The sequence below is a fragment of the Dendrobates tinctorius genome, unplaced genomic scaffold (genome assembly GCF_039654945.1).
Source record: "Dendrobates tinctorius isolate UK_male_01 unplaced genomic scaffold, ASM3965494v1 ptg000049l, whole genome shotgun sequence".
NCBI classification, from domain to species: Eukaryota; Metazoa; Chordata; class Amphibia; order Anura; family Dendrobatidae; genus Dendrobates; species Dendrobates tinctorius.
The window spans coordinates 29,553,311-29,567,663 of NW_027361717.1; the positions used below are offsets into that span (position 1 = coordinate 29,553,311).

The following is a 14,353-nucleotide window of genomic DNA, read 5'->3' on the forward strand; positions in this document are numbered from 1 at the left end:
ACATTGCTTTTCAACCATGCTTCCACAGAATTTAAAAAAAAAAAATAAAACTCATGAAATAAGGGTACCATCATTTATGTCCAGGCCTAACTTAATATTTTGTTGCACAACCTTTTCAGGCAATCACTGCAATCAAATGATTCATGTAACTGTCAATGAGACTTCTGCACCTCTCGACATGTATTTTGGGCCACTCCTCAAGAGCAAACTGCTCCAGTTGTCTCGTGTTTGAAGGTTGCCTTTTCCAGATGGCAGGTTTCAGCTCTTTCCAAAGATGCTCAATAGAATTTATAGGTCAGGGCTCATAGAAGGCCACTTCAGAATAGTCAAATGTTTTCCTCTTAGTCTTTCTTGGGTATTTTCAGCTGTGTGTTTTGGGTCATTATTCTGTTGCAAGACACATGATCTGTGACTGACACCAAGCTTTCTGACACTGGGCAGCACATTTCTTTCTAGAATCCCTTGATAGTCTTGAGATTTCATTGCACCCTGCACAGATTCTAGACACCCTGTGCCAGATGCAGCAAAGCATCCCCAGAACATAACAGAACCTTCTCCATGCTTCACAGTAGGGACAGTGTTCTTTTCTTGATATGCTTAATTTTTCCGTCTGTGAACATAGAGCTGATGTGCCTTACCAAAAAGTGCCATTTTTGACTCATCTGTACATAGGGCATTCTCCCAGAAGCTTTGTGGCTTGTCAACATGTAGTTTGGCAAATTCCAGTCTGGCTTTTTTATGATTTTTTTTCAGCAATGGTGTCCTCCTTGGTCGTCTCCCATGAAGTCCACTTTGGGTCATACAATGGATGGTGCGATCTGACACTGATGTTCCTTGAGCTTGAAGTTCACCTTTAATCTCTTTAGAAGTTTCTCTGGGCTCTTTTGTTACCATTCGTATTATCTGTCTCTTTGATTTGTCATCAGTTTTCCACTTGCGGTCACGTCCAGGGAGGTTGGCTACAGTGCCATGGAGCTTAAATTTCTGAATAATATGTGCAACTGTAGTCACAGGAACATCAAGCTGCTTGGAGATGGTCTTATAACTCTTACCTTTAACATGTTTGTCTATAATTTTCTTTCTAATCTCCTGAGACCACTCTTTCCTTCGCTTCCTATGGTCCATGATGAGTGTGATACACACCATGTCATCAAACAGCACAGTGAGTATCTGTAGCCTCTATACAGGCCACTCACTGATTCTAAGATTGTAGACACCTGTGATGCCAATTAGTGGACACACCGTGATTTAACATGTCCCTTTTGTCACATTATTTTCAGGGGTACCATCATTTCTGTCCAGGCCTATTTCATGAGTTTTATTTTTTTTTAATTCTGTGGAAGCATGGTTGAAAAGCAATGTCTGACTTTCATTTGCTCATTTTCATAGATTTTTTATTTCTTTTGTCAGATTCAAGTTATTTCTGTGACCATTGTGGGTTTTTCTGTCATTAAATGAGGGGTAACAACAATTTTGACCACGTGTGTATATTTCTGTAGCAGATTTGTAGCAGAAATGTCAATGATGGACACATTTACCTAAAGTATACCGGGCGTGAAGATCCATCCTACTTTAATGAATGGGAAAATCACAAGCATTTTCTGTAAGAAATCTGCCATATGTGAGTACACCCCTGAGAGACACTAGAGGCTCATGTGTCCATGCAGTATAATGTCAATTAGGGAAGGTGGAAATGGCTGATCTGGTCCAGCTGTAGCGACCATAACTGGTAGTAACTAGTACACGGTCTGTGAGTAAGACTAGAAGACGATCGGATCAGATTCACATGACTTGTTATTTACAGCTCTAAGGTCTGCAGCCATAATTCTCCTCTTTGCCAAAGGTGCATCCTGTTAGTGAAGAATATATCCTAAATTTCTTGTCTCTTCCTTCGCCTCCGCAGCTGGAGCTGAAGTTGTAGCTTGTTGGTGAAGAAGAACTGTTTCCAGCCCAGTTCCTGTGCGAGAGACCTCATTTCTGGAGTGACCCGATCGCACGACTGCTCCACAATGTGTTCCCAGAGCTGCTCTGAACTGCAGATCTACAAAAGGGAAATGGTAAGATGGGAAAATGAACATTTGTTCAGGTCACTTCCAAAAATAAAGCTTTGTCAAGAGATGAGCACCACATGATGTAAAGCACAAAACTGAGTACTGCAGTCCTAGGTTCATTTCCATTTCTGCATGGAGGTTATTGATTCTCCGCATACCTGCATGGAGGTTATTGGAGCTCCGCATACCTGCATGGAGGTTATTGGTGCTCCGCATACCTGCATGGAGGCTAGTGGTGCTCTACGTACCTGCATGGAGGTTATTGGTGCTCCACATACTTGCATGGAGCTTATTGGTGCTCCGCATACCTGCATGGAGGCTAGTGGTGCTCCACGTACCTGCATGGAGGTTATTGGTGCTCCGCATACCTGCATGGAGGTTATTGGTGCTCCACATACCTGCATGGAGGTTATTGGTGCTCCGCATACCTGCATGGAGGCTAGTGGTGCTCCACGTACCTGCATGGAGGTTATTGGTGCTCCACATACCTGCATGGAGGTTAATGGTGCTCCGCATACCTGCATGGAGGTTAATGGTGCTCCGCATACCTCCATGGAGGCTAGTGGTGCTCCACGTACCTGCATGGAGGTTATTGGTGCTCCGCATACCTTCATGGAGGTTATTGGCGCGCCGCATACCTTCATGGGGGTTATTGGAGCTCCGCATACCTGCATGGAGGTTATTGGAGCTCTGCATACCTTCATGGAGGTTATTGGAGCTCCGTGTACCTGCATGGAGGTTACTGGTGCTCCATATACCTTCATGGAGGTTATTGATGCTCTGCATACCTTCATGGAGGTTATTGGTGCTCCGCATACCTGCAGGGAGGATATTGGTGCTCCGCATATCTGTGTGTGACTGTGTCATGTGTCTAGTGTGTGTATGTGGCACATCTTCGTCATCTACCTCCACAGACTCCTCAGTGTCGGACCAGCAGCATGCCACGTGCCTTTATGTGTTCTCAGCCATTGTAGGATATGAATGAATCTTCTGAGCCAATAATTGTTGCCAACCTATGCATTCTTTTGTGGGGATACTGCTGCCTGCTGATGAATGTGTCTCAGCTGGTGCAATAAAGGTCAAAGCAACAACTCGGTCATCAAAGTACCCTGAGTAACCTAGAAAAATATTTGGAATTGAGAGTCCTCAGTGGTTGATATCTTTTAATGGCTAACTGAAAAGATGATAAATCGCAAGCTTTCAAGACTACCCAGGTCTTTTCATCAGGCATATAGACCAATACAAAATCTAAAGAATCGCATATTTATACACAGCACAGAACTGTCATTATAGGAGAGTAATAAACAGTTGTGTCCATAAATATTGGAACAGTTCCTAGATAAGGAGTGTGAATGTTTTATTGTCCTCTGATTGGGGTCTGGTTCTGTGCTGTGATAACCTCACAAGGTCTAAAGAGCAAATTCCTTAATTGATGTTAAAAGACATAAATCCATGCGACACATTAATTCCTGCACTAAGAAAAAAAAATGTTTGGCCACAGGTAGATCCATTGATCCATTAATGGATCTATCTGTGGCCAAACATTTTTGTATGCCTGATCACAGCAACAAGGACCTGAAATTTATGACAACCTTTGACACTCTCTGTGCAGGAATGAATGTGTCGCATGGATTTATGTCTTATTAGATCAATTAAGGAATTTGCTCTTCAGACTTTGTGGGGGCATCACAACACAGAATCAGACCCCAATCAGAGGACAATAACACTTTCACTCCTAATCTATGAACTGTTCCAATATTTATGGACACAACTGTTTATCACTCTCCCATAATGACAGTTCTGTGCTGTGTTGTGTATAAAAATGTGATTCTTCAGATTTTGTATTAGTCGATGCCTGATGAAGAGACCAGAGTAGTCTCGAAAGTTTGCAATTTTTTTACCATCTTTTCAGTTAGCCACTAAAAGGTATCAACCACTGAGGACTCTCAATTCCAAATACTTTTCTATCTACTGGCTAACACGGTACAAAGATATACAATGGGTACAGAAAGTATTCAGATCCCTTTAAATTTTTCACTGTTTCATTGCAGCCATTTGGTAAATTCAAAAAAAAGTTCATTTTTTCTCATTAGTCTACACACTGCATCCGATCTTGACTGAAAAAAAACAGAAATGTAGACATTTTTGCAAATTTATTAAAGAAAAACTGAAATATCACATGGTCATAAATATTTAGACCCTTTGCTCAGTATTGAGTAGAAGCACCCTTTTGAGCTAGTACAGCCATGAGTCGTCTTGGGAATGATGCAACAAGTTTTTCACACCTGGATTTGGGGATCCTCTGCCATTCTTCCTTGCAGATCCTCTCCAGTTCCGTCAGGTTGGATGGGGAGCGTTGGTGGACAGCCATTTTCAGGTATCTCTGGAGATGCTCAATTTGGTTTAGGTCAGGGCTCTGGCTGGGCCAGTCAAGAATGGTCACAGAGTTGTTCTGAAGCCACTCCTTTGTTATGTTAGCTGTGTGCTTAGGGTCATTGTCTTGTTGGAAGGTGAACCTTCGGCCAAGTCTGAGGTCCAGAGCACTCTGGAAGAGGTTTTTATCCAGGATATCTCTGTACTTGGCCACATTCATATTTCCTTCAATTGCAACCAGTCGTCCTGTCCCTGCAGCTGAAAAACACCCCCATGGCATGATGCTGCCACCACCATGTTTCATTGTTGGGATTTTATTGGGCAGGTGATGAGCAGTGCCTGGTTTTCTCTACACATACCGCTTACAATTATCACCAAAAAGTTCTATTTTCGTCTCATCAGACCAGGGAATCTTATTTCTCATAGTCTGGGAGTTCAATTCCTTTGATCTCATTCGGTCTGACATGCACTGTGAGCTGTGAGGTCTATATTGACAGGTGTGTGCCTTCACAAATCAAGTCCTATCAGTTTAATTAAACACAGCCTCCAATGAAGGAGTAGAATCATCTCAAGGAGGATCACAAGGAAATGGACAGCATGTGACTTAAATATGAGTGTCTGAGAAAAGGGTCTGAATACTTATGACCATGAGATATTTCAGTTTTTCTTTTTAAATAAATTTGCAAAAATATCTACATTTCTGTTTTTTTCCATCAAGATGGGGCGCAGAGTGCACATTAATGAGAAAAAATGAACTTTTTTGAATTTACCAAGTGGCTGCAATAAAACAAAGTGAAAAATTTAAAGGAGTCTGAATACTTTCTGTACCCACTATATACAGTGCCTTGCGAAAGTATTCGGCGCCCTGGAACTTTTCAACCTTTTCCCACATATCATGCTTCAAACATAAAGATACCAAATATAAATTTTTGGTGAAGAATCAACAACAAGTGGGACATTTTTGTAAAGTTGAACGCAATTTATTGGTTATTTAAAATTTTGCTGCGATTACAGTTGCAAGTCGCCTGGGGTATGTCTGTTTTGTACATCGAGAGACTGAAATTCTTGCCCATTCTTCCTTGGCAAACAGCTCGAGCTCAGTGAGGTTTGATGGAGATCGTTTGTGAACAGCAGTTTTCAGCTCTTTCCACAGATTCTCGATTGGATTCAGGTCTGGACTTTGACTTGGCCATTCTAACACCTGGATACGTTTATTTGTGAACCATTCCATTGTAGATTTAGCTTTATGTTTGGGATCATTGTCTTGTTCGAAGACAAATCTCCGTCCCAGTCTCAGGTCTTTTGCAGACTCCAACAGGTTTTCTTCAAGAATGGTCCTGTATTTGGCTCCATCCATCTTCCCATCAATTTTAACCATCTATCCCTGCTGAAGAAAAGCAGGCCCAAACCATGATGCTGCCACCACCATGTTTGACATTGGGGATGGTGTGTTCAGGGTGATGAGCTGTGTTGCCTTTATGTCAAACATATCGTTTGGCATTGTTGCCAAAAAGTTTGATTTTGGTTTCATCTGACCAGAGCACCTTCTTCCACATGTTTGGTGTGTGTCTCCCAGGTGGCTTGTTGCAAACTTTAAACAACATTTTTTATGGATATCTTTGAGAAATGGCTTTCTTTTTGGCACTCTACCATAAAGGCCAGATTTGTGCAGTGTCCGACTGATTGTTGTCAGACTGTCCCACCTCAGCTGTAGATCTCTGCAGTTCATCCAGAGTGATCATGGTCCTCTTGGCAGCATCTCTGATCAGTCTTCTCCTTGTTTGAGGTGAAAGTTTAGAGGGACGGCCGGGTCTTGGTAGATTTGCAGTGGTATGATACTCCTTCCATTTCAATATGATCGCTTGTACAGTGCTCCTTGGGATGTTTAAAGTTTTGGAAATCATTTTGTATCCAAATCCGGCTTAAACTTCTCCACAACAGTATCACGGACCTGCCTGTTTTCCTTGGTCTTCATGATGCTCTCTGTGCTTCAAACAGAACCCTGAGACCTATCACAGAGCAGGTGCATTTATACGGAGACTTGATTACACACAGGTGAATTATATTTATCATCATTAGTCATTTAGGACAACATTGGATCATTCAGAGATCCACAATAAACTTCTGGAGTAAGTTTGCTGCACTGAAAGTAAAGGGGCCGAATAATATTGCACGCCCCACTTTTCAGTTTATGAATTTCCAAAAAAATTTAAAATAACTAATAAATTTCGTTCAACTTCACAATTGTGTCCCACTTGTTGCTGATTCTTCACCAAAAATTTACATTTGGTATCTTTATGCTTGAAGCATGATATGTGGGAAAAGGTTGAAAAGTTCCAGAGGGCCGAATACTTTCGCAAGGCACTGTATATCTCTCCTGTACCTGAGTAACCTAGAATCAGGGAATGTACAAGAGCTGGAAACACTGCGAGAAATCCAGTGTGCACTGAGTGGAGTGTGGCTCCATCTGCTGGAGAACATAAGAATAGGCCCAGATATATCAGCAAAAATGATATTTTCTCCCCCGATTTTTTATTTTCCAAAGGTTAATAGAAGAAATTGGACCCCAAGAGTTATTGTGCAATTTGTTCTGAGTACGCTGATACCTCATATGTGGGGGTAATGTTATGAATAGGTCACTGAGGAGGATGGCAGGAATAGGCTAGCCCACCAGGAAACCAGAAAGTTTGGTAACTTAGCGGATTGCAGACCCTTAATCCTAACAACACAACTAGCAGTAGCCGTGGGGCGTACCTACGATGCCCTAGATGCCTCGGCACAGCTGGAGAGCTAACTAAGTCTAAAGCAAGAAAGGTGAAATCTAAACTGCCCCGGAGTAGAACCCCAAAGGAATAGATAGCCCCCGACATATATTGTCGGTGAGACAAGATGAGGCACAAACACAGGCAGAAAATAGACTGAGCAAATGATAGGGCCCAAACTGTCTAGACAGAAAAGGACAGGAAAAACACTGTCTGCAATCACGCAAAAACCCTAAAAAATCCAACACATCTGATGTACAAAAACACTCACGACCTTTCCCCCACTATATCAGCATTCTGGTGTGACCTGGCAGCAAAGCAAAATAGACTAATATAACAGGGGACTGAACAAACTGACACAAGCTGTAACATATGGAGTGGAGTCCAGCACTGCACCAGCAGGGAGCACGCTAAATCCTCACAGCAAAGCAGAAAGCAGAAAAAGGCAAAATCAGATCAGATGCAAAGGATTAGCAAATGAACTTAACTGAAAAATGCAGGATTAGGCAGGAGACAGCAGACCTCAAAATGCACAGGAAGAAACAAATCACCAGCAACAACTGAGGGAAGCCTGCTCACTTAAATACTCCCAGTCAGTAACCCCTGACTTCCAATCATCGCCGTCAGGTGGCAGACTTCTATCAACCCGGCCAGCTCCACTACCCGCAGTAACCACCAGAGGGAGCTCCGACTCAGAAGCCAGATCAAGGGAGTTCACAACAGGGTAAACCACTGTTTTGGCGCATGGCAGAGCTCGGAAGAGAAGGAGCACTTTTTGAATTTTTCAATGCAGAATTGGCTGGAATTGAGATCAGACGCCAAGTCGCGTTTGGAGAGCCCCTGATGAGCCTAAACAGTGGAAACCCCCCAATTCTAATTCCAACCCTAACCCTAATAGGAAAATGGAAATAAATGCATTTTTTTTATTTTATTATTTTTGCCTAACTAAGGGGGTGATAAATGGGGGTTTGATTTACTATTTATAGCGGATTTTTGTTTGGCAGCTGTCACATGCTAAAAGATGCTTTTTGATTGCAAAAAAATAGTTTTTGCATCACCGCATTTTGAGAGCTATAATTTTTCCATATTTTGACCCACTGAGTCATGTGAGGTCTTATTTTTTGCGGGACAAGTTGACGTTTTGATTGGTACCATTTTCGGGCACGTGACTTTTTTGATCACTTTTTATTACGATTTTTGGGAGGTAGAATGAACAAATACCAGCATTTCATGAATTTCTTTTGGGGGGTGCGTTTACACCGTTCCGCGTGCAGTAAAATTGATAAAGTGGTTTTATTCTTCGGGTCAGTACGATTACAGCGATACCTCATTTATATATGTTTTGGTGCTTTTATACAATAAAAACAATTTTATATAAAAAAATAATTATTTTTGCATCGCTTTATTCTGAGAGCTATGACTTTTGTATTTTTTCTCTGATGCTGTATGGCACCTCGCTTTTTGCGGGACAAGATGACGTTTTCAGCGGTACCATGGATATTTATATGCGTCTTTTTGATTGCATGTTATACTACTTTTTGTTCAACGGTATGATGATAAAGCATTGTATTTTGCCTTTTTTTAAGGGGTTCACTAAAGAAGTTAACTAGTGGGACAGTTTTATAGGGCGGGTAGTTACGGATGCAGCGATACTAAATATGCGTACTTTTATTGTTTTTTTTTTACATAAATAAATTTATTTATTGGGGAATATTTTTTTTTCTTTATTTAGGATTTCTTTTTAATTATTTTTAAACGCTAATTTTTTTTACTTTTTTTACATTGTCCCAGGGTGGGACATCACTGTATTATTTCAGATCGCTGCTCTGACCCTTTGCAGAGCACTGTGTCAGATCAGCGATCTGATAGGCAGTGTAGGAGGCTTGCCGATGTCTGCTCTCAGCAGGCACTGAGAAGCCACCTCCCTGCAGGACCCCGAAGGCCCCTGCTGCCATCTTAGTTCCGGGGGCCTGCAGGTAGGAGGCCCTCGGAACAATGCGATCACATCGCGCTGTTCTGAGGGTCTCAGGGAAGCACGCAGGGAGCCCCCTCCCTACCCGATGCTTCCCTATGCCACCGGAACACTGCGATCATGTTTGATCACAGTGTGCCGGGGGTTAATTTGCCGGGAGCGGTCTGATCGCTGATGATGTACTATTCCGTCCATGGGCATTAAGTCCCAGGGAACATGGAATAGTACGTCTAAGGTCAGAAAGGGGTTAACCCTGTTGAGCAATAAATCAAGTGCGCTTTTTATAGTACAGGTCACCATCGATGCGGTAATTCCAATTATTTAAAGGGAATTTGTCATCAGGTTTTTGCCACCTCATCTGATAGCAGTATAATGTAGAGAAAGAGACCCTGATTCCAGCGATGCATCACTTACTTTACTGGGTACAGAAGTTGTCATACAACCTGAGTTTTTTACATGTTGCATGTAGCTGAGCTTAGCCTTCTCCGTCAACACCACTGATTGGCAGCTTTCTGGGTACATTGTACAGATGCTGCTCACAAAATTAGAATATCATCAAAAAGTTAATTTATTTCAGTTCTTCAGTCCAAAAAGTGAAACTCATATAGAGTCATTACACACAGAGTGACCTATTTCACGTGTTTATTTCTGTTAATGTTGATGATTATGGCTTACAGCCAATGAAAACCCAAAAGTCATTATCTCAGTAAATTAGAATACTTTATAACACCAGCTTGAAAAGTGATTTTAAAATCCGAAACGTTGGCCTACTGAAATGTATGTTCAGTAAATGCACTCAATACTTGGCCAGTCCCACTAATTTCTCCAGACAACCCTGTAAGCCCAGCCCCTTACAAGCTAAACAAAGCTCGTGGAACTACAGGTCCCAGAGCAACATTTCAGGCTTACAGCGCAGAGGACCTCCTCCTCTGCGACACATACCGGCGATTCACCACAACACCGGTCACGGTCTCACAGTATTGAAGAACGGAAATAAATTAACTTTTTGATGATATTCAAATTTTTTTTAGAAGCCCCTGTATATTGACATTAAAGTGCTAATCAGTGCTGGGGGTGTGATTAGACAAGGATGCACATGGATATAGTCTGGAAGTGAATCTCCTGCTGATAAAACAATTATTGTATGGAAACAACAGCACCCAGCCTAATAAGTGACATATCGCTGAATTCAGAGTCTCGGCCCCTACCTCATGCTGCCCTCAGATTACATAGCAAAAATCCACTGAAAAATTCCCTTTAATTTATGTAAAAGAAAGGAATTTGTTAGAAAAAAAGAATCTGTTCCTTTGCAGACCAAGCAGCCATTGTTATGTCCCCAAATGTCATAGGAAGTGATCAGTACCTGGCAGTCGTGCCTTGATCACAACATTTAAATGATTAAACAGCCAGGATCAGAGTTATCTCTAATGCCATGTATCAGATATATAATATAACCCGCACCAACCAGTGATGACGTGGGCACAACTTTTTCTATTACTGGGGGAGGCAAGGATGGCTATAGTCAATCTTTTTTGTTGATTTTTAACTTGATTACATTTGTTGTTGTTTTTTGTATTCTTTGAAAACCAGTTTAAAATAAAGTAAATTCACATGGTCTCGCCCATCACATATTCCAAAGACATGTCACTTCCAGAAGTGGGTCATAATATATTCACACATCCCTTGTACACATCCGCGTGTGTCCATTTTTTTTTTAACATTCAGCAAAAGGAACCAAAAATGGAATTGATCCACAAATACTGGACATCCGTTTTAATAGCATGTCCGTGTCCGGTCCGGGAGAATCTGAGCATGTCCTATTCTCATCCATTCTGCAGATCAGACTCGGCCATTACAGTCTATTGGGATCTGTTACAGGGAACTTTACACCAGGTTTTCCATATATAAACGGTTTCCATCAACCTTGTGCTGTCTTCAAAGAGAATCTGTCACCAGTTTGTTTTCACCACCTCATCTAAGAGCAGCATAGTGTAGCAAAAGAGACCCGGATTCCAGTGATGTGTCACTTAGAATACTGGGTGCAGCAGTTGTGACACAATCAGTTTTTAGATGTAGCATGTAGCAGAGCTCAGAAAGCTGCCCCCGCCAACACCACAGCTCTCTGTGTACATGGTCTATTGACAAAGAACTGTGTATCACAGGAGGGGTTGTGGTCGGATCCAGGCTCATGGGAGCTGTAGACCAGGCAGTGATAATACATTCCTTGTATGGAAACAACAGCACGCAGCCTAATAAGTGACACATAGCTGAAATCAGTATCTCAGCCCCTACCTCATGCTGCCATCTAATACATAGCACAAACCTGCTAACAGACTCCCTTTGATGGCACTCCAGCAACCCCTTCACAAGATCACAGCTCCCCCGCATACCTATGAAAATTACTTTTATGATTGTTCTTCTCCATATGCCTATCAGCTCTGAACGGTCCGATGGGCGTCTCCAGAGTATGCTTGGTGCCTCCTCTGTTCCTGCAATCACTATCTTTCCTGCCTTGACTGACATGGCTAATGTCATCCATTCAGCCCTTTGCACCTATGCAGCTGTAGTTCCCTACTGTGCAGTTACGAGAGTTGAACAAACTAGGTGGATGACGTCATCCATGACAATCACGGCTATAGAGATGGCGATTATGGGGACAGAGGAGGCGCCAAGCACAGTCCGGAAATGCCCAATGCACCCCTCGGCACTGATAATGTTATTATTTCTTTTTATAGAACCATTAATTCAATGGTGCTGCACATGTGAAAAGGGTTGGAAGGGATTCTATCAGCAGGTTTTTGCTATGTAATCTGAAGACAGCATGCTGTCGAGGTTAAAACACAGATTTCAGTGATGCCCCTCTTATCAAGCTCATTGGTTTTCTTTGCTTGCAGTGATTGTTTTAGCACCGGGAGCTTATCATTGCTGGCAAACAGCAGCGGCATGCATGCTAGTCTCTCACGTCCTCTCCTGTGATAGGCACCTGTCTTTGGACATTGTATATAGAGAGTCTGGTGTGGGCGTGGGCAGCTTCCTCAGCTCTGCTGTATTGCTAAATCTTATTGTGTGAGAACGGCTGCACCCAGTAATCTAAGTGATATATCTTTGAATTCAGTGTCTTTTCGCCTACATCAGGTTGCTCTCAGATGAGGTAGCAAAAACCTACTGACAGATTCCCTTTAAGGGCTACGGAGTCCCCTCTCTTCAACACTGCTAGCAATTGTCTTTGCTGACAAAAAGTCACCAGTCCCAGGATCAGCCATGTATCTATGACAAAATACAGCTATAAATTACAATGAACAAAATAACAGTGACAGGCAGGTACAGATTGGAGATGGCCCTAGACTTGTGGGCTCACAGTCCACAGTGTAACAGGGAAGTGTGACAATAGGTTGGTGGATTGCGGCAGCTCCAGTGGTAATGCGGTGACAGCGGGTCATTCCAGGCTGTAGGATTCCTTAAAGAGATGGGTCTTCAAATTCTGTCTAAAGATTCCGAACATGGAAGACAATAGGACGTGTGGTGGCACGAAATTACAGAGGATATTGATTCCTGGCTGATTAGTGCATGAAAAGAAACAATTATAAAAGACATTTTCTTAGATATGCGGGGCAGCTGTAATCTTATGAAGGGGTTGCAGGAATGCTATTAAATAGGGCCTATCACTTGCTAAAAGATATTAACTCCTTAGTGACAGGCAGGGCTGTGGAGTCGGTAAGCCAAACCTGCGACTCCGACTCCTCAATTTCCCTTAAACGGACTCCAACTCCGACTCCACGACTCCGACTCCCACATATATTGCTTATATTTAAGTGAAAAATTTATTGTAGTACAATGTGAACATCAGACACTTAATCATTTCTATGATCCAATAATCAAGATATTTAGATAGAACATAATATCTATTTATTGGAATACAACTTTAGAACACAAAAAACTGTAATAAATTGTAAATATGTAATACACTGTATACATGTACATGTATACGGTACAGACCAAAGTTTGGACACACCTTCTCATTCAAAGAGTTTTCTTTATTTTCATGACTATGAAAATTGTAGATTCATTCTGAAGGCATCAAAACTATGAATTAACACATGTGGAATTATATAATTAAAGTGTGAAACAACTGAAAATATGTCTTATATTCTAGATTCCTCAAAGTAGCCACCTTTTGCTTTGACTACTGCTTTGCACACTCTTGGCATTCTCTTGATGAGCTTCAAGAGGTAGTCACCGGAAATGGTCTTCCAACAGTCTTGAAGGAGTTCCCAGAGATGCTTAGCACTTGTTGGCCCTTTTGCCTTCACTCTGAGGTCCAGCTCACCCCAAACCATCTCGATTGGGTTCAGGTCTGGTGACTGTGGAGGCCAGGTCATCTGGCGTAGCACCCCATCACTCTCCTTCTTGGTCAAATAGCCCTTACACAGCCTGGAGGTGTGTTTGAGGCCATTGTCCTGTTGAAAAATAAATGATGGTCCAACTAAACGCAAACCGGATGGAATAGCATGCCGCTGCAAGATGCTGTGGTAGTCATGCTGGTTCAGTATGCCTTCAATTTTGAATAAATCCCCAACAGTGTCACCAGCAAAGCACCCCCACACCATCACACCTCCTCCTCCATGCTTCACGGTGGGAAGCAGGCATGTAGAGTCCATCCGTTCACCTTTTCTGCGTCGCACAAAGACATGGTGGATGGAACCAAAGATCTCAAATTTGGACTCATCAGACCAAAGCACAGATTTCCACTGGTCTAATGTCCATTCCTTGTGTTCCTTAGCCCAAACAAGTCTCTTCTGCTTGCTGTCTGTCTTTGCAGTGATTTCCTAGCAGCTATTTTACCATGAAGGCCTGCTGCACAAAGTCTCCTCTTAACAGTTGTTGTAGAGATGTGTCTGCCGCTAGAACTCTGTGTGGCATTGACCTGGTCTCTATTCTGAGCTGCTGCTAACCTGCGATTTCTGAGGCTGGTGACTCGGATGAACTTATCCTCCGCAGCAGAGGTGACTCTTGGTCTTCCTTTCCTGGGGCGGTCCTCATGTGAGCCAGTTTCTTTGTAGCGCTTGATGGTTTTTGCCACTGCACTTGGGGACACTTTCAAAGTTTTCCCAATTTTTCGGACTGACTAACCTTCATTTCTTAACGTAATGATGGCCACTCGTTTTTCTTTACTCAGCTGCTTTTTTCTTGCCATA

General features: G+C 42.4%; 1 protein-coding gene across 2 annotated transcripts in view; it reads right to left on the reverse strand.

The window, feature by feature from the left end:
* Positions 1–1,409: 1,409 nt before the first annotated feature.
* Positions 1,410–14,353, reverse strand: part of FBXO36 (F-box protein 36) — a 93,458-nt gene continuing 80,514 nt past the window's right edge. For both annotated transcript variants that reach the window (XM_073576630.1, XM_073576629.1), the window contains exon 4: positions 1,410–2,041. In XM_073576630.1, coding sequence (XP_073432731.1) covers positions 1,871–2,041 — 171 coding nt within the window. In that variant the 3' untranslated portion in view covers positions 1,410–1,870. The remainder of the gene's footprint in view (positions 2,042–14,353) is intronic.